At 42.5% G+C, this 21528-nt stretch overlaps 1 protein-coding gene across 15 annotated transcripts in view; it reads left to right on the top strand.

Annotated features, from left to right (window-relative positions):
• LOC109425852 (plasma membrane calcium-transporting ATPase 1) overlaps positions 1–21528 on the top strand; it is a 300257-nt gene that overhangs the window by 220651 nt on the left and 58078 nt on the right. For 7 of the 15 annotated variants that reach the window (XR_009998757.1, XM_062856705.1, XM_062856704.1 and 4 more), the window contains one exon: positions 6178–10648. Coding sequence is in view for 14 of the 15 variants with exons in the window: in XM_062856705.1 (XP_062712689.1) it covers positions 7084–10648 (3565 nt within the window). In the remaining variant the exon portion in view is untranslated. Of the gene's footprint in view, positions 1–6177; positions 10682–11469; positions 11807–21528 lie in introns of those variants that run through there. The other 8 variants (XM_062856711.1, XM_062856713.1, XM_062856714.1 and 5 more) reach the window with 8 other exon arrangements.

Genomic DNA, 21528 nt, shown 5'->3' on the forward strand with positions numbered 1-21528 from the left:
ATACCTCAGGCATCTATTGATGAAGATCTGCAGTTGTTGGATGTTCTCCACAGATACACACCAAGTTTCACTTGCGTAAAGCAGAACAGTTCTCACGTTCGAGTTGAAAATTCGGGTTTTGATGCGTCGACTAATCTGATTGTTTTTCTATACATTTCTAAAACTCGCAAAGGCAGCTCTCGCCTTATTGATCCGTGCACCTATGTCGATCTTGGTGCCGCCATCGGCCACCTTTTGGCTACCAAGATATTGGAAGCTTTCAACATTCTCCTCTGCTTGCCCACCCAGGCAACCAGTAATCGTATAAGATGTTTCATAAGATGATAAAGTGGAGGCCATGTACGTGCATGCCTCCATTTAGGTCATGTAAAACGTACACATATCGCCTCCAATTTATCATCTTATACGACTACTGGTTGACTGGGCAGCTACCGTGAAGCTGGAAGGTTTGACCGTGTTTACATCCAATGATTTGGTCTTGTTGACGTTGATGGTGAGACCTGCCGCTTACGAGCGACCGGCAAGATCATTGAGCTCATTCTGCATATCAGAGCGCCATTGAGCTATGAGAGCAACGTCATTAGCCAGTTCGAAATCATTTAGGTGCTCCATGGTAATGGGCTGCCATAACAGTCCAGTTTTCGTGGCTGAGATCATGCCGAAGTGTTGACAACGTGGTGGCCACTCGAAAAAGGTTTCCAAAGTGCTCTAACCAGTGTTTCAACTGGTCAGCTGGGTCGATTAACAACTGTCTAGACGTATATTTCACGGCCATTATAGCATTAATCTTAGTCTCACTGTCCGATCACGCTATTTTGTCTCACCTACAGGAGCGTTTCACTTCCTTCTCGAGTGCTGAAATGCACTGACAGGCTACGGCTTTGGCTCCTCGTGTTTTTGCTCGCGCTATTATGGGTTTGACGTCGCTTCGTTTCTCTATCTTCCTCCAGGTGCCATCACTGGGATCCACTATTTCTCTAGGTGTGTAATTTACCTACCCAGTTAGTTTTGATTACAGACCTCGGTAAAATTTCAATGGGTTTTTGTACTGCTGACTATTCGGTAGTGTTTGACACTACCAACATATAAGTAGACTTCTAAACTGCTGGCTGACTTAAAAACTTCACTGGGTGCTAAAAAATCAGCGTTTACCTAGTACATGCAGCCTTCCTATCAACAGTTTGTTTTAGTTTGGCGGAACAAAATGGGTTTGAATTGCTAGAATCCTTCGCTTTTTGTTGATGTTGCCTGCATGAATACACTAGAACCATGTAGCTCTTATCTTGATAAGATAATCCGGTTCCGGTAGCAGCGGTATCAGAAGTTTCGCAGTCAATGAAAACCGATGAGACCTATCTATAGTTCAGTGACCATCGATGATATTTCTGCAACTGATTCTGCTGATCTTATTACTTACCAGTTCGGCAAAAACGCTGCACAGCCTAAAATTCATGGTGAATGGAAAATTTTTGGTAAATGTAGTGGAACTATCTGTTGCTAAACTAAGTATGATGCTGCTGCTGCCGAGTTGCCGTTTGAAAGTACCTCGCAATGCTTATATGCTATTGTAACGGAAACTAAGTAACTGAACAACTATCACTGAAATTCAGTACTAAGGAAATGACATCCCTTTTCCTCCAATACGATACACACCAAACATTGATTGAAGGTTTCAGCAAAATCTTGCTGTATTTTTCCGAGCTGAAGGCTTCAGCAGTTTTATTTTTATGTTGCATGTACTACTTCAACTTGTAAATATATCTCTGTTCGTTATTAGAGCATTTGTAGCGCTCTGGCGTAAAATAGGTCCATGAAAGATACCCTCAGTATAGTTGTTGCCAACATTATAGATAGTAGAGTAAACATAGATCCGTGTTGATGAATCCGTTGTATCCAAACGAACTGTCAAAATCTGTATCCTGCTCGTTTGGATACGTCACGATTTGAACAACATCAATGGAGCGCATGACGTCATATTCAACCGTCGCACTCTTGAAAATTACTACTTACACGCTTGAAACATTTTAGTCAGCGGTGTCCGCGGATCTATGTTTACTCTACTATCTATAGCCAACATTCAAGCCTTTTTGGGCCAACTAACTTTAGGCATGCAAAACGTTCGCTTACACGGACATCAGAATATACATAGATGTTTTATATTAAAACTAGAATAGATGTGCGCTCTTATGATTGCAAATTGTAACGAATAAATTAACATTGGAACCTTATAAATGCGCATTTTATTTTCCGTATCGGGCCCCACGTCTGGGAACTTAGATACGCAATATAAAATGAACATTACAAATACACAAACATGCAACATATAACATAAATTGTGCCCAGTTATCTAAATAGATAACGAAGTCCAATCCCAGGATGACGAGGTTTCATTATTGTTCTTGGTCCATCAGTCAATCCTGTGATCGTATTTTTTCTGGCTGGTTGCCTTTAGTTCGCAACGATAGTTGTTTTCAAAGCTTGTGTTTGGTCTAGGAATTTCTAATCCTAAGGGGGCATGCTGATTTGGGCAACAACACTAGACCAACAACACTTGATGTCCTTGTAAGGGGACGGCTTGCAATGTACATTAAGGACGTCTTGAAATCCCGCTTCAACAGTGCATCAGAATTTCAAACGCACAAATCTCAAGAAGCAAGATTCACACAACAGTGCATTTCATTATTCTGTTCTTGATCACTCGTAATAAGCTTAAAATAAGAAGAGTAGGTGCGCTGGTTTTGTTTACGAAGAGATTTGTGCCTTCGAAATCGTGAGTAGGTACCAAAGTCGGCCATTGTGGCGGCCATTTTGGGACTCTAACAAGTCTGTCCTTAATGCACATTCAATTTCAGGGACAGATGTACAAACCTTAGTTCAACATACAAAATAAACTGACAAAATGTTCATAACAATTTACAAACGTAACACACTCCATGCAACAATCGAAAAAATGTCCATGAATTGGAGAATGCTATTCATGGAAAATTCTTAAATCTACTTTGCAACGTATCAACTATATTACAAACGTAACAACATTCCTAGACAAAACATTAGCTATGAAAAAAACGCTGCGAACAAAAAAGCAACCTGCCAGCAAATTTACGATTACAATATTAACTGGTGGACCAACAACAATTATTATGAAACCTCGTTATCCTGGGTTTGGCTATTATTATCCACTACTAGGGTAATAGGGCAAAATTTATGTTGCGTACAGTTTATTATGCAGTTGTAGTGTTTCAATATCAGATATTTAACCTTCATTATGAGTTTGTAATGCTTCACTATATTTCGTAATATTATCTAGATTATCTATATAATTTATTCATATTCCGATCCGTTTTGCATGTCGCTAAATGGTAACTATAAAAACTAGTGCTGTATAGCTTATTCAAAATGATTTTATCTTGAAGTTAAGTCTTTGTTTAGCAGTCAAAATATTCAGATTGTGATTATTTATTTCTTTCCTTACCTTCTGAAATTTTCACAGAAGTGGTTTTAGGAATTCCTCTTAAAAGTTCACCAGAAGTTCTCCGAAGCTCTTTGGTATTTTATTTTCAAGTTCCACCAAGAATTGATTCATGAGTTACTGCTGTCATTTATCCAGGAATTCGTTTATGGATTAGTTTTTGAGTTTCTTCTGAGATACCTTTAGGAAATCTCATGGAATTTTATGAGAATGTAATCTCCTAGAATTCCTCGCGAACTGCATTTATGTTCAACCATTACTTAGATGTCCATGCGGACAAAATCTTGGAATATTCATCATTCGTCGATAAACTAGCAAGAACAAGTTGAAAACTACAGTGGTAAACTATAGGAAATCTCATACAATTCCACTTTTTATGTCTCTTGTTTAATTTTATGAAACGTTTTTATTTGGATATCTGAAAAGAGTAGCGAAATATTGGGATTTCTCCAGCAATTCCTTCTGGGAATTGACCACATGTTCCTATTCTAATTATTTGAATTAAGAATTAGCTTAAGTTAAAATTCACAAATAAAAAGAAATTAAAAAAAAATCGTATTTCTAACCAAAAATACGAACTCCTTGAGTAATTTATTCTGTGTCTTATCAGAGATGAGATATTGTCTTCTTTCGTTAGTTCTTTGTGAGATTCCATTAGGAGTTCCTCCTTGGTTTTCTTTAGAAGTGCCCATTAGAATTCTCTATTTTTTTTTAATTTATCTCCAGAAATTTCTTTTCAGATTCTTTCAGGGGTCCTTTCTGGGGCTCCCTCAGAAGTGTTTTCTGATATTCCTCCAAAAGTTTTGCCGATTCCATCAGAAGTTTCTTCTGACGAATTTCTTTTGAGAATCCTCTAAGACTTATTTCCTGCCTCAAACATTCCTACTGGGAATTTATCAAATGTCCCTTATTAACCCTTATGTGGCTGATAGGGTACCCGGGTATCCAGCGCCCATTTAAAAAGTACGGTGTAGAAAAAAGCAATAAGTTTATCGGACACATAACGGTTAAATTTTTTTCTGAAGTTCCGATAGAAAGAGGAATTTCTTAAGTGATTCATTATGTGTTTTACCAAAGAAATATGTACTCTTCCTCCATTAGTTCTTTCTGAGATTCACCCAAAAGTTTGTTTTGAGATTCCTCAAGAAGTTCTCCTTGTTTTTTAGAAGTACCTACGGGAATGCTCCATTCACTTAAACTTTCTCCAGAAATTTCTACTCTGATTCCACTAAGCGTCCCTTCTGGGGTTTATCTTAAACTTCTGCTGAGATTCCATCGAGAGTTTCTTCTAAGATTCCTCAGAGTTCTTTCTGACATTCTTCAGAAGAAGCCCAAGTACTTGTGGGATCCTCCCAGGAGTTTCTACTGAGATTCTAGCAGGAGTTCTTTTTAGAATTCCCAAAATCGTCATTAACAATTCTCCAGGTTTTCTTGTTGGTTATCCTCCAAGAGTTCCTTCTGGGAATTCTTCAGCAGTTTCTTCTAAGATTTCAGTCTCCAGGAGTTAGTTCTAGAAATCCTTCAGGAGTTCCCTTAAAAATTCATCCAGAAATTTCTTTTGAAAATCATCTAAGACAACTTTCCTCCCTTAAAGATTCTTTCTGGGTATCCTCCAGAACTTCATTCTGGGAATCCTCCAAAGCTTTCTCGTGGGAGTCTTGGAATTCCTTCTGGAAATCTTCAAGAGTTACTACTAGAAATCTTCCAGGAATTTCTTTTATGAATCATCCAAGACTTTCTTCAGTGAATTCTCCAGGGCTTCCTTCTGAGAATCTCTCAAAGACTCATTCTGGGAACCCTCAGGAGTTCCTTCTAGAAATCTTTCAGCAGATCTTTTTGAACACCCTACAAAGATTGCTTCTGGGAGCCCTCTAGAAGTTTATTCTGTAAATCTTTCAGGAGTCTTCGCTGGGAATCATCCAGAAGTTGCATCTGCATCTAGAAATTCTCCAGGAGTCTCTTGAGAGAATCCTTCAGAAGTTCATTCTGGAACTCTCCCCTTGTGGAAATCCTCCAGGAGTTCTTTATGCGTTGTACGTTTCTCAAATGTGCGACGAGCAATGTATTAAGTATTTATCCTTTGAAGGAATTCTCGGGGCAACCCCAGATTTGGAATCTCTAAAGGGAATTTTGAAAAAGAAATTCATAAAAAATCCATAGAATGAATTCGTGGAGGAATCCCCAGGAGAACTTCTTGGCGAAAACTTAATCAAAAATTCCAGAAATAATTTCCTGATGGCATTCTTGGGATACTTCGCAGGTGGAATTTCCAGAACGAATTACTGTTAATTCCTAGTCAGATCCGGTGTAATATTCAAGTTTCTATGAGATTTCATAGTGGAAATTAATTCTACTTGATGTTTTGCTTGACTCCGTTAAGAGATTGCTTGGAACTTTTCACTATGTATTGCAAATTACTATCAAGAGTTTTGTAGTAGTTTCCTCTATCTATCCTCTATTCATGGTGGTTCTACAATAACTTTTAGTTCTATTCTATAGGTGCGATATATTGTCAACTGAAAGTTCTTCAGCATTTACTTATCAGACAACGATTTGCATACTGATGCTATCTGTAATATCTTGACGTCGTGCTCATCATTCTCTGAGCATTTGCAGACTCTTGATTCGTTTTTCATGCTACCACTCCCCATCCCAGATTGATTCTCCAACTTACACATTTCTTTTTTTCTCCATTTTTTCAATTTTAGATAAAAATCGACCGATCCCGTGAGGAGTGTGTTTCATTCGCCACCACAAGGAACAACCGCCGGGCGAAAGCAACAATCGAACCCAACGCCACCCCCGCCATCTCCGGTGGAGGGCGAACTAAGCGCCCGCGCCAGGCAGCATAGGAAAAAGGCATCAGAACGGCGGCCGTGAAAAGTAGTGTGCCCATCGATTGTGTGTTTTTCCTTAGGAAACGAAGGCGAAGGAGAGACGATACACAGCCCCCGGCCCCGCCAACGCCGTCGTCGTCGTAATCGATTCAGAATTTTTGCCGGGGCGAAGAAAATCCGACGAAGAAAGTGAAATGGTGTTATAGTGAGCGGGGAAAAACGTCCACGGCCCTTCCGCCTCCCCCCGTAGGCGCGCGCGTGCTAGATTGAAATAGATTGGACACAATGGCCGTTAGTTAGAAGTGCGGTGTGGTGATCGGATTTGCGGTTTTTGTTTTTCTGTTCGCTGGCTGGAGAAGAAGATTGGAGCTGAATACCCAGTTGGCAACTGTTGACTGAGTTCCAGGATCGATCGTAGCTGCTGTGCGAGTGGGCGAATCATCGCACGTGTTCCGGAGCAAAGAAGGCGGCGAACCATAGGAGGCGTAACTTAACTTGACACACACACAGATTGATATATTACTTCTAGTACTACATATTCTACTACCGCTACTACGACTACTAGATTCGCAACTACGAGTGCGAACCGAGCAGAAAAGAAGGATTAGTTATTAAGGAAATCGCAAGTCTACTACTAACAAAACACAAACACAACCCCGCTTCGAGGCGTCGGAACAGAAGCGGAATAAGCGGATAAGTCTTAGCAAAAAAAAATCCCAACCAACCATATTAATTAGTAAGTTAATTCGAAGTTAGTAAATCAAATTAAAAGTCAAGATGGCGACGATAGACGGACGTCCGGCGCAGTACCAGATCACGCTGAAGAATCTGCGCGAAATCATGGAGCACCGAGGCCGGGAAGGGGTCTCGATAGTGAACGAATACGGCGGCACGCACGAAATCTGCAAGAAGCTGTACACCCACCCGAACGACGGTCTGAGCGGCTCGAAAGCGGACATCGAGCACCGGCGGGAAACGTTCGGTTCCAACACAATACCTCCGAAACCACCGAAGTCCTTCCTGATGCTGGTGTGGGAGGCCCTGCAGGACGTGACGCTGATCATTCTGGAGATAGCCGCCATCATCTCGCTGCTGTTATCGTTTTACCAGCCGGCGGACGATGATGAACCAGTCCTGGAGGAAGAGGAGGAGCACTACTCGTGGATCGAGGGTTTGGCCATCCTGGTGTCGGTGTTTGTGGTCGTGATTGTGACGGCCTTCAATGACTACTCGAAGGAGAAGCAATTCCGAGGGCTCCAGTCACGGATCGAGGGCGAGCACAAGTTTTCCGTTATCCGCGGCGGCGACGCAGTCCAGATCAATATCGGCGAGATCGTGGTGGGCGACATCTGCCAGATCAAGTACGGCGATTTGCTTCCGGCCGACGGTCTCCTGATCCAGAGTAACGATCTGAAAATTGACGAGTCCTCGCTGACGGGCGAATCGGACCACGTGAAGAAGAGCGAACTGACGGATCCGATGGTGTTGTCCGGAACGCACGTTATGGAAGGTAGCGGAAAGATGGTCGTCACTGCCGTCGGTGTCAACTCCCAGGCCGGTATCATCTTCACCCTGCTGGGAGCGGCCGTTGATGAGCACGAAGCTGCCGCCAAGAAAAAGAAAAAGGATGCCAAGAAGGAAAAGAAACTGAAGGATGGCGGCGATGAGATCACCAACAACAGTCACCATCCGGCGCTGAAATCTCAGACGACCGTGGATTCCATCACGTCCGACGATGGCGAAGAGGGCAAGAGCAGCGGCGGAGGCGGAGGTGGCCACGGAGGCAAGGAAAAATCCGTCCTCCAAGCGAAACTTACCAAACTGGCCATCCAGATCGGCTACGCCGGTTCGACGATTGCCGTTCTGACCGTGATCATCCTCATCATCCAGTTCTGCATCCAAACGTTCGTCATCGAACAGAAGCACTGGCGAAACTCGTACGCAAACAATCTGGTCAAGCATTTCATCATCGGTGTGACCGTGTTGGTCGTTGCCGTACCGGAAGGTCTCCCGCTTGCCGTCACGCTTTCTCTCGCCTACTCCGTCAAGAAGATGATGAAGGACAACAATCTGGTACGCCATTTGGACGCTTGCGAAACCATGGGTAACGCCACTGCCATCTGCTCGGACAAGACCGGAACGCTGACCACCAACCGGATGACCGTGGTCCAATCGTACATTTGCGAAAAGCTATGCAAGGTAACGCCCAAATTCTCCGACATCCCGCGGATAGTTGGCGAAGCGATCATCGAAGGTATCTCGCTCAACTCGGCCTACACCACTTGTCTGATGCCCGGCACCAATCCGGGAGATCCGCTCCAGCAGGTCGGAAACAAAACCGAATGCTCTCTGCTCGGGTTCGTGCAAGGATTGGGAAAAAGCTACCAAACCATTCGGGACAGCCATCCGGAGGAATCCTTCACCCGGGTGTACACGTTCAACTCGGTGCGAAAATCCATGAGTACCGTAATTCCGAAATCGAACGGTGGCTACCGGGTGTACTGCAAGGGAGCGTCGGAAATCGTCCTGAAGAAGTGTTCGTTCATCTACGGACAGGACGGAGTGCTGGAGAAGTTCACCCGTGATATGCAGGAACGCCTTCTGCATCAGGTGATCGAACCCATGGCATGCGACGGGCTGCGAACCATTTGTATCGCGTTCCGAGATTTCGTCCCCGGCAAGGCCGAGATCAACCAGGTGCACATCGACAGCGAGCCCAACTGGGACGACGAGGACAACATCGTGAGCAATCTGACGTGTTTGTGCGTGGTCGGTATCGAGGATCCGGTGCGGCCGGAAGTGCCGGACGCTATCCGAAAGTGCCAGCGAGCAGGAATCACCGTCCGGATGGTTACCGGAGACAACATCAACACGGCGCGGTCGATTGCCACCAAGTGTGGCATCATTCGGCCCCAGGATGACTTCCTCATTCTGGAGGGTAAGGAGTTCAACCGACGGATCCGGGACAGCAACGGGGACATTCAGCAACACCTGCTGGACAAGGTGTGGCCAAAGCTGCGGGTATTGGCCCGTTCGTCGCCAACGGATAAGTACAACCTGGTCAAGGGTATCATCGACAGTAAGGTATCGGATAATCGCGAGGTGGTGGCCGTCACTGGGGACGGTACGAACGACGGTCCGGCTCTGAAGAAGGCGGATGTCGGATTCGCCATGGGAATTGCCGGAACCGACGTGGCAAAGGAAGCTTCCGATATTATTCTAACCGATGACAATTTCAGCAGTATCGTCAAGGCCGTCATGTGGGGACGGAACGTTTACGATTCGATTGCCAAGTTCTTGCAGTTCCAGCTGACCGTCAACGTGGTAGCCGTGATTGTGGCGTTCATCGGCGCTTGTGCCGTACAGGATTCGCCTCTCAAAGCCGTACAGATGTTGTGGATGAACTTGATTATGGACACGTTGGCATCGTTGGCCCTGGCCACCGAAATGCCCACGCCGGATCTTTTGCTACGTAAACCGTACGGCCGAACGAAACCACTGATCTCACGCACAATGATGAAAAACATCCTGGGTCAAGCGATCTATCAATTGATCATCGTCTTTGGGCTCCTATTCGTCGGTGATCGATTCCTAGATATTGAGTCGGGTCGAGGTCAACCATTGAATTCGGAAGCGACACAGCATTTCACGATCATCTTCAACGTGTTTGTCTTCATGACGCTCTTCAACGAGCTGAACGCTCGGAAGATCCACGGCCAGCGGAACATTTTCGAGGGTCTCTTCACGAACCCGATCTTCTACAGCATCTGGATCGTAACCCTGGTGTCGCAAATCTTCATCATCCAGTACGGCAAGGTGGCCTTCTCGACCAAGGCGCTCAACATCGAACAATGGCTGTGGAGTGTATTCTTTGGCCTCGGAACGCTAATCTGGGGCCAGATCGTCACGACGATCCCCACCCGCAAGATGCCCAAGAAGATGGCGTGGGGTCGTGGCGAAGCAGAGTACACTGAAGCGATCCGACTCGGCGAGGAGCGCTACGACTCGATGGATAATGACAAGAAACCCCGTGCAGGTCAGATATTATGGATCCGTGGCCTTACTAGGCTGCAGACCCAGCTTCGTGTTGTACGTGCATTTCGATCCACATTAGAAGATTTAGAAGAACGTCGTTCCATTCATAGCTTGCATAGTCTTAGAAGTTCACGCAGTCATCCCGGAGGCATGAGCACGAGTGGTACAATGACTAGTCAAGGTCTCTCAAATCTCTTATATCCACCAGGTTCCAACATCCCAACCGGCCGGCTAATAGGTACTAATGTTGGCGATCTTAAGTATATTGATGAAGATCAAAGACTTCACAATAATCAGCACATAATAGGTATAAACAATAAAGTAGAATACAGTATATAAATTTGATTTATATATTACTTACACAAGTTGTATTCTATATATATTTGAAATTCAAAAACAATCCAGGAACTTCAAAATTTAACGAAAAATTTGCCGATAAACGAATAACAGAGAAACAAAGATCAAAAAAAATACGTTTATATTACTTCGATTGATTGACGCAACATTAATCTCGTGCATCTCGTTTTTATTCTTCTTTTGAAAATTTCCGTTCAGTTTTCACCCCAGTTTTTTTCCCACATTATTTTCCCCTTTTTCTATTTTCAAACTACCCCCATGTCCCACTCCGGAACCAGAACCGATTGATTCGTTGAGGCGTGAATTACTACTCTATATTGACATACCTACTACTACTACCCCGCCGCTCGTCGTTGCCCAAAAACACCCGTGTGTTACGTTTCGTTCGTCAATGTTTTCTAACCTCTAATCCTCGTTTACGCCTACGCCACATTCCGTCATTTAAACAATAAAACCCGCTAACCAAAACGATAACTACCTACTAGCAGCATTCGCCCCAAAATTGCCAAAACCAACACTTGCAAACATCGATTTTTATGTTTTTCGATTTGATTGTTGTTGTTTTTCTGCCTTTTCTAATTAATTCGACTTACCCGAGCGTTATACAACTACTAGTTAATGCGATTGCGATATCTATATGTGTTGATGATTTGTTTGTGTTTTTAGTCCCCCTCGTGTTGCTCTTTTGTGTGCGTGTACACTTTTTGCGCAATAGTATTTCCTTTTAATAAACCCAACAAAAAAAAACAAATTTCTTTTTCCCTTCAATAGTTTTTACAAACCCCGCGTTCACAGGAGAAAAGAATGGCTTAACCAATTAACGGTAGTGTAGGCTGGGAGTCTCACACAAACACACACAAGAGGAACAGACACAGGATACCCACACAAACTCTTAAATACACACACTCACAGAGGAACACACAAACACTCACAGAATCCTTCAGAAATAAAAAAACGGGTATGGATCGACGATACACAGTGATGGCGCAGCCATTCGCGACGCAAGTGGTGGTAGTTAATACGAATTTCATATATTCCTAGTATCGATGTAATGTTGTGTAATATAGAAACGACTATTGTTGAATCAATAGAAGAAAAAAACACTGTTGGCGTTGTGTTGTTATTTGGTTGTTTGGTATCTACACTGATTTCTACTTTCTTTCATAAAGGGACGTTGTTTTGCAAGAACGAAATGCTAATCCGCTAATACCGCGTTGTCTCCACCAATGTCATCGCGAAGATAAGCGACAGCAATTAAGAACAGTCAGTTGGAGCAGTATCTTTTTATAGTGATATCGTTCACGAATGATAGATGGATGTAATGCAGCGGTTAATATTCGATAATCCGTTTTTGGGAAACTATTGCAACATTGTTGTATTTGAAGCATTAACTCTAGCCGTGCATTGGGATCATTATGTCCTTTAAACGTGCACTAGGTCCGCGAGGTGAGCGCAAGCTAATGCACGAATAAGGTTAAGGATTTAAACTCAAAAGAAAAGAATTCAATGCAATACTGGGAATCTCAAAGTTATTTTGCTAGATTCCAACGTTTTCTGGAATGAATTATTCCAGCAGTATTCATAGAAGTTCAGAGTTATTGCTAGGTTGGCGATGGGATTCATCCTAATCCACGGGATACCAATTGTATTCTGCTGTGCTGCGATTCCCAGCAATTTAGACTCTAATTAGTTTTGAGGAGGTTCTGCTTATCGTCATAAAACTTTAAGTTATTTTGTTTTATCGGTGGTTCGAAGGACTTCCACAGAACCTATTGACTTAATAATGTTATTTGGTATAGCTTACCGTGGTGGTATGTCAGCGTAAATTAAGAATTCCGATACCTTTTGGTGGAATACTGATGACTCTACTGATGGCATATACGATAATATATTATTAGATTTCAAGACATTACATTGGTATTCCGTGGGATTTTGATACTTTGTATACTCTGTAGGATTTCGATAGCGTTCTTGAATGAATTTCTTAGATATTGAAGATTTCTCATAGATGCTGCAAATTGCAAACAGAACGTATACTTCAGAATTTACTCACCAATGGTTTCTCTTGGAACTATGTCAGAGACACTTGAAGATTCTCCAAGAAATCCTTTTATGTAATCCTTTGCAATTATTCCTTGAAATTCTGCTGGGGTAGGATTCCTACAGAATTGTTTTCCAAGAGTACTCCGCAGATTTTTTAGGGATTCTTCCCTGTTGTATTCCCAGGATTCCTCTTTGAAAATCTTTAAGGGATTCCTCCTTACATTCCGATCTATATTCCTACCGGTGCTAATGGTTCATATCTCGGAATTTCTTCCAAAACCTTCGTAACATCTCTGTGAGTTTCTCCAGAAATTCTCAAAATGTTTCTCGGAATTTTACCATGAGCTCCTCCTTAGGCTTTCTGCAGGAATTTCTCCCAGAGGTTTCTTCCTCTAAGGGAACTTCCATAAATTACGTCACGCAAAAATAGACCATTTTCAACCCCCTCCCCCCTATGTCACACTTTTTGTATTGAACCTCTGAAATTTTTGTATGGGTCGTCACACTTTGCTGAACCCCCCCCCCCTTCCCCCCTCAAAGCGTGACGTTATTTATGGACGTTCCCTAAGATGTCTCTCAAGGTCTAGATTTCTCCTAAAGTTTTTTTTGACTTTCCCTAGAGTTCCTCCTAGGATTTCTCTCGGTGATCCTCTCGCAATTTGTTTCGGAGTTCTTCAAAGAACTTCAATGGTATACATTCAACACTACGGATTCCGATATGGATACGCACTGGTGTTTATCGAATGGTTCATATCTCAGGTTTTCTCCCGAATCTCCAGATGGGATTTCACAAGGAGTTCCCCTACAGTTTTTTATCAGGATTTCGGCAAGAATTTCTCCCAGAGAGTCGGAGGATTCTGTAGCAGTTCGTCCAGGATTTTTTCCAGAGTTTCTCTGGATTTGTATAGGAGTTTTCTTCCGCTGTTTTTCTCAGGACTACTCCAGGATTTTTCTTACAGAGTTCTTCGGGGTTTTATAGTGAAGTTCTCTCGAGATTTCTCTTAGAGGTTTTTCCCAATTTACCTCAGAGTACCTCTCGGGATTCCTCCCGATGATCCTCCCGGAATTTTACCCGGAGTTCCTCTCGGGATGTTCACTGGAGTTCCTCAGGTTTTCGGAGATTTCTTCCGGAGTTATCCTAGAAATTTTCTATGAAATATTCCTACAATTTTCACGGGACTTCTAGCGGAGTATTTCCCTGAAGTTATCCCGGAGTTCTTTCCGGGATTTCTTCCACAGTTTCTTTGAGGACATCTCCAGAGGTTTTCTGAAGATTTCTTCCGAAGTTCTTCTCTGAAATTTTAGAGGGGTTCCCTCTGAGATTTCTCTCGAAGTTTTCTCCAGGATTTCTCTGGTTTTCCCAGAGGGGTTTCTCCCGGGAATACTGAATTTACTTTGATGTTCTACGCGGGATTTCTATCGCAGTTTCTAGCAGGATTCCTCGAACAATTTTATTGAGATTTATTCAGGAGTTTCTCCCGGGTTTATGTGGAAGCTCCTTCTGGGATTCTCCTTTCCTTAGAGTTTCTCCCTGGTGTCTGGGATGCCTTCCTGGATTACTACCGCAATTTTTCTCAAAGTACCTCGTGGGGTTTCTTCCGTACATAGTTCCTCTCGATTGGGGAGTTTCTCAAATTACCCTCGCTGTTTCATGTGAAAGATTAGAGGATTGCTTCCAGGATTCCTATCGGAATTTCTGTTGGGATTTGTATTGAGAAATGCTAAAAGGAATTACGGTAAGTAATCCGAGAGAAATTTGGAAAGTTGGGAAGGAATCTCAGAGCAGGTTTCTACCGGTACTTTGCTAATGGTTTATGTCATGGGAAATCTACCAAAATTCGTCACGGGATTTCTCCAGGAATTTATCATAGAGTTTCTCTCGGCATTTCACGCGGAGCTCCTCCTGGAACTGTAGGAGTTCCTTTCGGCATTCCCCAGAGATACTCCCGCGATTAATTTTAATCCGGATTCCTCCGGTAGCTTTCTCGAGATTTCTTCCGGTGTTTCAGCCAGAATTTCTCAACGGCTTCCTTCTAAGACTTCTCTTGGAGTTCCTTGCCAGATTTCTCAAGGAGTGTTCAGATGATGTGTTCCGAAGTTCCTTTCAGGATCTCGTTAGGAAATCTTTCTGAGACTTCTCCCGAAGCTCCCCGGGATTCTCTATTAGAGGTTTTATCTGGATTTTTACGGAGTTTCTCTAGGTGTGTTTCACGGGTTTTCTGTTAGAATTCTCTCAGAGTACTTCTCGGGATTTCTTTCAGAGTTTTCAGAGGAATCCCTTCTGCGATAACTCCTGGAGTTCCCCCAGGATTTCTTTCAAAATTTAATTTGGAATTCATCCAGTAATTTCGAGATTCGAGATTTCTTCCGGTGTTCCTGTCAGGACTATTGTTGGGATTCCTTTTGGGACTTCTGTCGAAGTTTCTTGCAAGATTTCTCCAGGTGTTCTTCGAAGATTTCTTCCAGACTTCCTCTCAGGATATCGGAAACAGTTCTATCTGGGACTTCTCCTGAAGTTCACCCAGGCTCTGTAAGAGAATTACAGAATTCATATTGGGATATCCTCCAGTGTTCTTCCAGAGTTCTTAGCTAGAGCTACTTCAGGGATATCTCACAGAGTTCCTCGCGGAATTTCTTTCTAGGTTTCTCCGGGAGCTGCTAGTTGAATTTGTTCTTAAGATTCTCCCGGAATATTTGCAGGAGTTTCCTGGAAATTGTTTATGCCTTACGGAGTTCTCGGGAGCCTCGGGAAAGGTTTTTTTTTGTGTTTTCCCTGAGTATATCAAAGTGTTTCTCTCATCATTACTTCAGGCCTTTTTTTCCGGAATTCCTCCAGTAGATTTTTCGAGATTCCTTCCGAAATTCCTTCTAAGATTTTTCCCGGATACCCCCAGGGATTTCTCTTCGAGGTCTTCTGTGATTTTTCCCTGAGTTCCTCCCGATACTTTGCTCGGCATTCTCCGGAATTTCTGCCGGAGTTCCTCCCGGGATTTCTCCTTTTAGGTTTTCTCTCGGAATTTTCACGGGGATTTTCGCCAGATGTCCTCCTGAGCTTACTACTGGAGTTCCCGGAATTTCTACCGGACTCTCTACCGATGCTCGTCCCGAGAGTTCTCATGGAGTTTCTCACAGGGATTCTTCATGAGTTCCGCTCGAAATCACCGGAGGACTCGAATACCGGAGTTTCATCAGGATTTTTCTTAGAGGTTTGCTTTAAATTTCTGCAGGAATTCCGTGTTGATTTTTCCCAAAGTTCTGGGATTTCTTCTTATAAGATTTCTGCAAGAGTTTCTCGGGATTGCCAAAGGATTTCTTCTCGAGTTCCTTGTGGGATTTGTTCCAGAGAGACTTCTCGAGATGTCTTCCAGAGTTCCTCTTGAGAACTATCTTGAACGTTTTCTGAAGTTTTCTCCCGGTTTTCCTCTCAGCATTTCGCTCGATGTTCTTTCCTGAATTCTGTACCGGATTCCTGGGTTTCTCCAGTAGATTTCTCGAGCTTCCCTCTGGAATTCTTTCTGCGATTTTTACTGGAGTTCCCCGGTATATCTTCCAGAGTTTCATTCGTAAATGGTGTTCCTTGTCAAAATTTCTGAAGGGCTTCCTCCTGGGATTTCTCCTGCAGTTTTCCGAAGATTTCTTCCGAACTTCCTCTTAAGGTTTCCGGTAAGAATTTTCCCTGATATTTCTTTCCGAGGTTCCTCCAGGATTTCTCTTAGTGTTCCTCCCGGGTATTCTGCTGAATTGATTGATTTCTTAATGAGTTCTTCGCAGGATTCCATTCAAAGTTTCTCTCGGGATTAATCCCGGAGTTGCCTGCTGGATTTGCTCCAAAGATTTTGTTTCGGCATTTCTTCGGCAGTTTCCTCGAAATTTCTTCCGGAGTCCCTTTCGGGAAAGGTTACATGTCTTTTACCTCTGAGTGCCTCCTCGTGTTCCTCTCAATATTTCTCCCGGTGCTTCCCTTAAGTAATTTCTATCAAAGTTACTTAAGGGAATTCTCCAGTCGGTTTCTCTAGATTTCTTCCAGAAATACCTTCGGAGATTTCTCCTGGAGTTTTCCCGGGATAAATCTTAGAGCTTTTTCTGTGTTTTCCCCAAGTTCCTCCCGAAATTTCTGCCTGAGTTCCTCCCGAAGTTTCTTGAGATTCCTTCCGGAGCTTCCCCTGAGATTTATCTCAGAGTTTTTCCTACCGGAGAGATATTTCTTGCACGCAGGGCTTCGTCCTCAGTTCCTCTCGTGATTTATGTTCGAGTTCCATCTGGGATTTCACCGATGCTCTCCGGAATTGTTTTATCCTGGGTTTATCCCGTTGTTCCTCTCAACATTTTTCTCCCGAGATTTCTCCTGAAGATTCTCTAGATTTCTTCCCGAGTTCCTTCTGAGACTTCTCTCGGAATTCTACTGGGATTACTCTTAGAGGTTTTCTCTAGATTTATCTCCGAGGTCCTCTCAAGATTCCAACCGGAGTACCCCCCAAGATTTCCCCCCATAGTTCCATGCAGGGCTTCGTCTGGAGTTCCTTTCAGGATTTTAGTAGGAGTTCATTCTGGGATTTATCCCAGATTTGCTCGCGGAATTCACTCCAAAGATTCCCCCAGAACATTTTCAGGAGTTTTCTTGGAATTTCTTCTGGAGTTGTTTTCAGGATTTCTGTAGAAATTTCTTCTGGGGCTTCTCTCGGAGTTCTGCGGGGATTACTCTTACAGGTTTTATCCGGAAGTTCCTCTCAAGATTTTCTCTGAGGATTTGTTTCCCGCGATTTCTCCAGATTCCGGAGTGCTTTCTGGGACTTAACTTGGAGGTTTGCGGAGCTTACTACTAGCAGGCCTATATAGCCGAGGCGGTAAACGCACGGGTATTCAGCATGACCATGCTGAGGGTGACGGGTTCGATTCCCGGTCGGACCAGGATCTTTTCGTAAAGGAAATTTCCTTGACTTCCTTGGGAATAGAGTATCTTCGTGCCAGCCACACGATATACGCATGCAAAATGGTCATTGGCAGAGGAAGCTCTCAGTTAATAACTGTGGAAGTGCTCATAGAACACTAAGCTGAGAAGCAGGCTTTGTCCCAATGAGGACGTAATGCCAAGAAGAGAGAGAGAGAGAGAGAGAGAGAGAGAGAGAGAGAGAGAGAGAGAGAGACTCCTAGAAGTCTTCAATATTTTTTCTTAAAAATCCTCCCGAGATTCCGGATTTCCTTCCGGGTCTTTCTACCGGACTTTGTACCAGGATTTCTATCGGATTTCGGCCCGGAACGCTATACTTCGTCCAAAGTTCCTCCCAGAAGGAGTTTCTTCTGGGTTTACACCGGGGGATACACTTAAAAGTTCTAAATTTCTGCAGGAGCTCTTCCTGGGATTATTCCGGATTTCTCCACAGGAATTCTTCCAGTTTTTAGCGGGATTTATTTCACAGTCTTCGTCGAGATATCTCCAGGAGTTTTCTCGAGATTTCTTCCGGAGATACAATGTTGTCCAAGAAGCCAAAAGTACTTCTGAGGAATCCGTAGGCATAAAGATCCAAAGATAATTGATAATCTCCCAGAAGTATAAGAAGCATGAAGCACAAGTTACAGCCTGAGATAATTTCTGTTCGAATGTTTCTACTTCTTAAAACTTTTTTGAAATTTAAGAAATATTTTTTGAAATTTCCAATGGAGGAACTTATTTAAGGAACCTGTTAGTTCTGGAGTTTGGAACAAGAACTGAGAGAGACTAAGGAAAAGGAATCGAAACAGTAAACATTCGTTAACTGCAGAGAATCTTCTCGATGTTAATCTTCGTTAGCCAAACCGAGCTATATTTTCAACTATCGATGCTACGATTTTGATTCTCAAATATTTGTTTTGCATTGGTTAAAATACTTTCTGATTCCTTAAGGAAACTAGCTTACAACTTTAACGGCCGATGGTACAAATTTGGCACCCAAATGTTGTCATGCATTGGTCAAAACATCTTTCAACTTACTGGAAAGGGTTCTGCTGTTAGTGAATGTTCTCTGTCTGATCAACATTGAATCCGACAACTTCCGAATACTTCGGAACCGGTTCCGGTAGAGACTCGAAGGGGACACTTTCAGAGTTTCCTGCAACATCACCGTTGGAAGGCTCAAGATTCTTGATTTTCCGTCAGATGTCAACAGGCATTCAGCCGATGATTGACAATAGATCTGGCAACTTCCGAATACTCCGGAATCAGTTCCGGTAGGGACTCGAAGGGGACACTTTCAGAATTTCTTGCAACTCCACCGTTCGACGGCTCAAAATTCATGATTGTGCCGATGATCAACAATCTGGCCACTTCTGGATATTCCGAAATCTTTCCGGAATACTATTGCTTTCCACATTCATTGCTTCTACTGTACTATGTACTGCTATGTACTGTGACTGTTAAGTAACGGGTTTTTCCAAAGTGCTGCTGCTTAGTTGATTTCTATTTTTTTCATCACTATTTAAATGTGTTAGTATGACAAACTAAATGGCCAAATAAATAACATACCTAGAATTAGTGTTCAGAGTTATCTACAACCATCACCACTTTGCGTTACATCGGGTATAGAAATTATGCAACAAAGCGTTACATTGGATAGAACTATTTTACTTATTTATGACACACACAAACATCAATCAGAAACACTGAAACCCCTTTGATCAATACCTGAATAAATCCACGCCTCAGCATCCTTTACTTTTGACCTTACTATACAAAACTTTGTAGTACATTAACATCGTTACGTTAATGCACTAAATGTCGTCCACGGAAAAAGACCAACTATTAATAAAACTAACAAAGCTACCCGCGTTGTTATGCCTTCGATTTACTAGATTTAGGCTAGGATTAGAAAAAAATACTTAATAATATTACTGTAATTTATGTTTAACTAATAGATTTTTAAAACTGAAGGTTAATTACTTGTTAATCGTTTATTTATTTATAAAATTTTATCTTTGTGCTGAAGATTAAATAAACGTAACGTAACGGTCGAAACAGAAAAAAAGCTAGGCTGGAGGAGTTTGAGTCCTAACAACACTGAATCAAATTTCAACCTCAAAACCAGAAAACAACCACTACATCAAACTCCCCCGGCGTTGCCACTACAAAAAGTAAAATAAAAAGAAAACACACCTATACATACACACCACAAAACCCCACTCTTAAGAGAATAAAAAGAAACCTTATTCAACTGACACTCGTTTTGATTTGTTTTAACCTCCTAGTTTTTAAGCGATCCCCAGCACTAGAAAAAAAAAAGCAACCTCTTTTACACCTAAATTTAAACTATTGTTTGTCTGTGAGTTTTCCTCTCCAATCGCTCTATAATCGGTCGTATCTCCGCGAATGCAACAATAAAACACCGTCTTAATATGATAAAATATGATTTTAAGCTTGATTTGTTGTTTGTTTTTACTTATTCGTCCCTAAACCAGACTACCGAAATCACCCTTCCCAAAACCCCTCTGTTGTTGGTTTTTTTCTTTTGTTGTTTTTGTTTTTCGATTGCCACCTAACCCGAGAAGAAGAGAGAGAGAGGGAATGTTCTCCGTTTCCGTTCTGCCACGCATTTTTCTTTTGCCTGCGAGCTTTTCCGTTTCTATTTTGTTTCCATGTGTTTGCTCTTTTGTTCTATTCTTTTTTTCGTAAAACCCCCCTTTTCGATTTTCTCTACAATTTCCCACCATTGTCATTGAAGTAGCTGCTGCTGCTGCTGCTGCGACGATTTGCGCGGAATTTGATAAGAGGCAGAGAGACATTGAGTAACACAGATCAGAGAGAGATCCATTTATCCGTACTACCGGCCCGCCGTCTTTTGTTGTTGTTTCGCATTTTTACATTCATACCAATCTCAATGTACGACGTGTACGGACGGAAAAAATACCGAAAGAAACGAATTAGTTCAAAGTGACCACCTGTGTGACCATGAAGCCCGACGACGATGATTACCGTGAAGCTATCTTTGCAATCGGAAGCTAGGATGTGCTGCATGATGTAATACATTGCTGTTTCCCGAATGACCCCCCTCAAAATGTCCCCAACCATCACTACTGTCTGTCTGTATGTTCTTGGCGCAAAATCTACACACACACACACACACACATACATATCACCAACAAACATCACTTTCCACTTTCATGTTAAACCCCTTGACCCCGTTGATTTTATCTTGGCTGTACCCGACAACGTGTGCTAGTATCTTTACACAAACCCCTTTGTTATAGCTGACTTAAAGCTCCAACAGAAACGCCAAATTGTAACACTGTCACTATCACTACCCATTGGATGAAATTGAGAAAATCGCATTACTGATTTCAACCCAACGTTGCACTGTCGCATCTTTTTGTAAAGTTCTTCATTTATAGTAAAATTGTGTGTGAACTTCTTGCGGCTCTTTCGGTTGAACTACTTTAGATGTAACCAATCACTCTTACGACGGGAAGTATGTGTTTTCACCCTTTTAATGTTACAAATAAACTATTTTCTTCCAACGACATATTCACATAAGAACACAGAACTAGATTTCTTAACATAATTTATAAGCCAGTCTTAAGATTCGAGCAGTAGGATTTTGTATGTCCTATTACATCACCTGTTTTCATAGAATTTACATACAATATTATTGATAAATGCAAATCGTTTCGTATATGTATAAGTACATGGTGACCCATATCTCCCTGTACTCTTTCGATGCAGTACCACGTAAAAAGCTTCCTAGTGTATATATGTGTGCATTTCTTATCATATGGCAACAATCTTTGATAATAACCAACTATATGGAGACGCATGGTCAC

This window comes from Aedes albopictus, chromosome 3 (genome assembly GCF_035046485.1).
Source record: "Aedes albopictus strain Foshan chromosome 3, AalbF5, whole genome shotgun sequence".
Classification (NCBI taxonomy): Eukaryota; Metazoa; Arthropoda; class Insecta; order Diptera; family Culicidae; genus Aedes; species Aedes albopictus.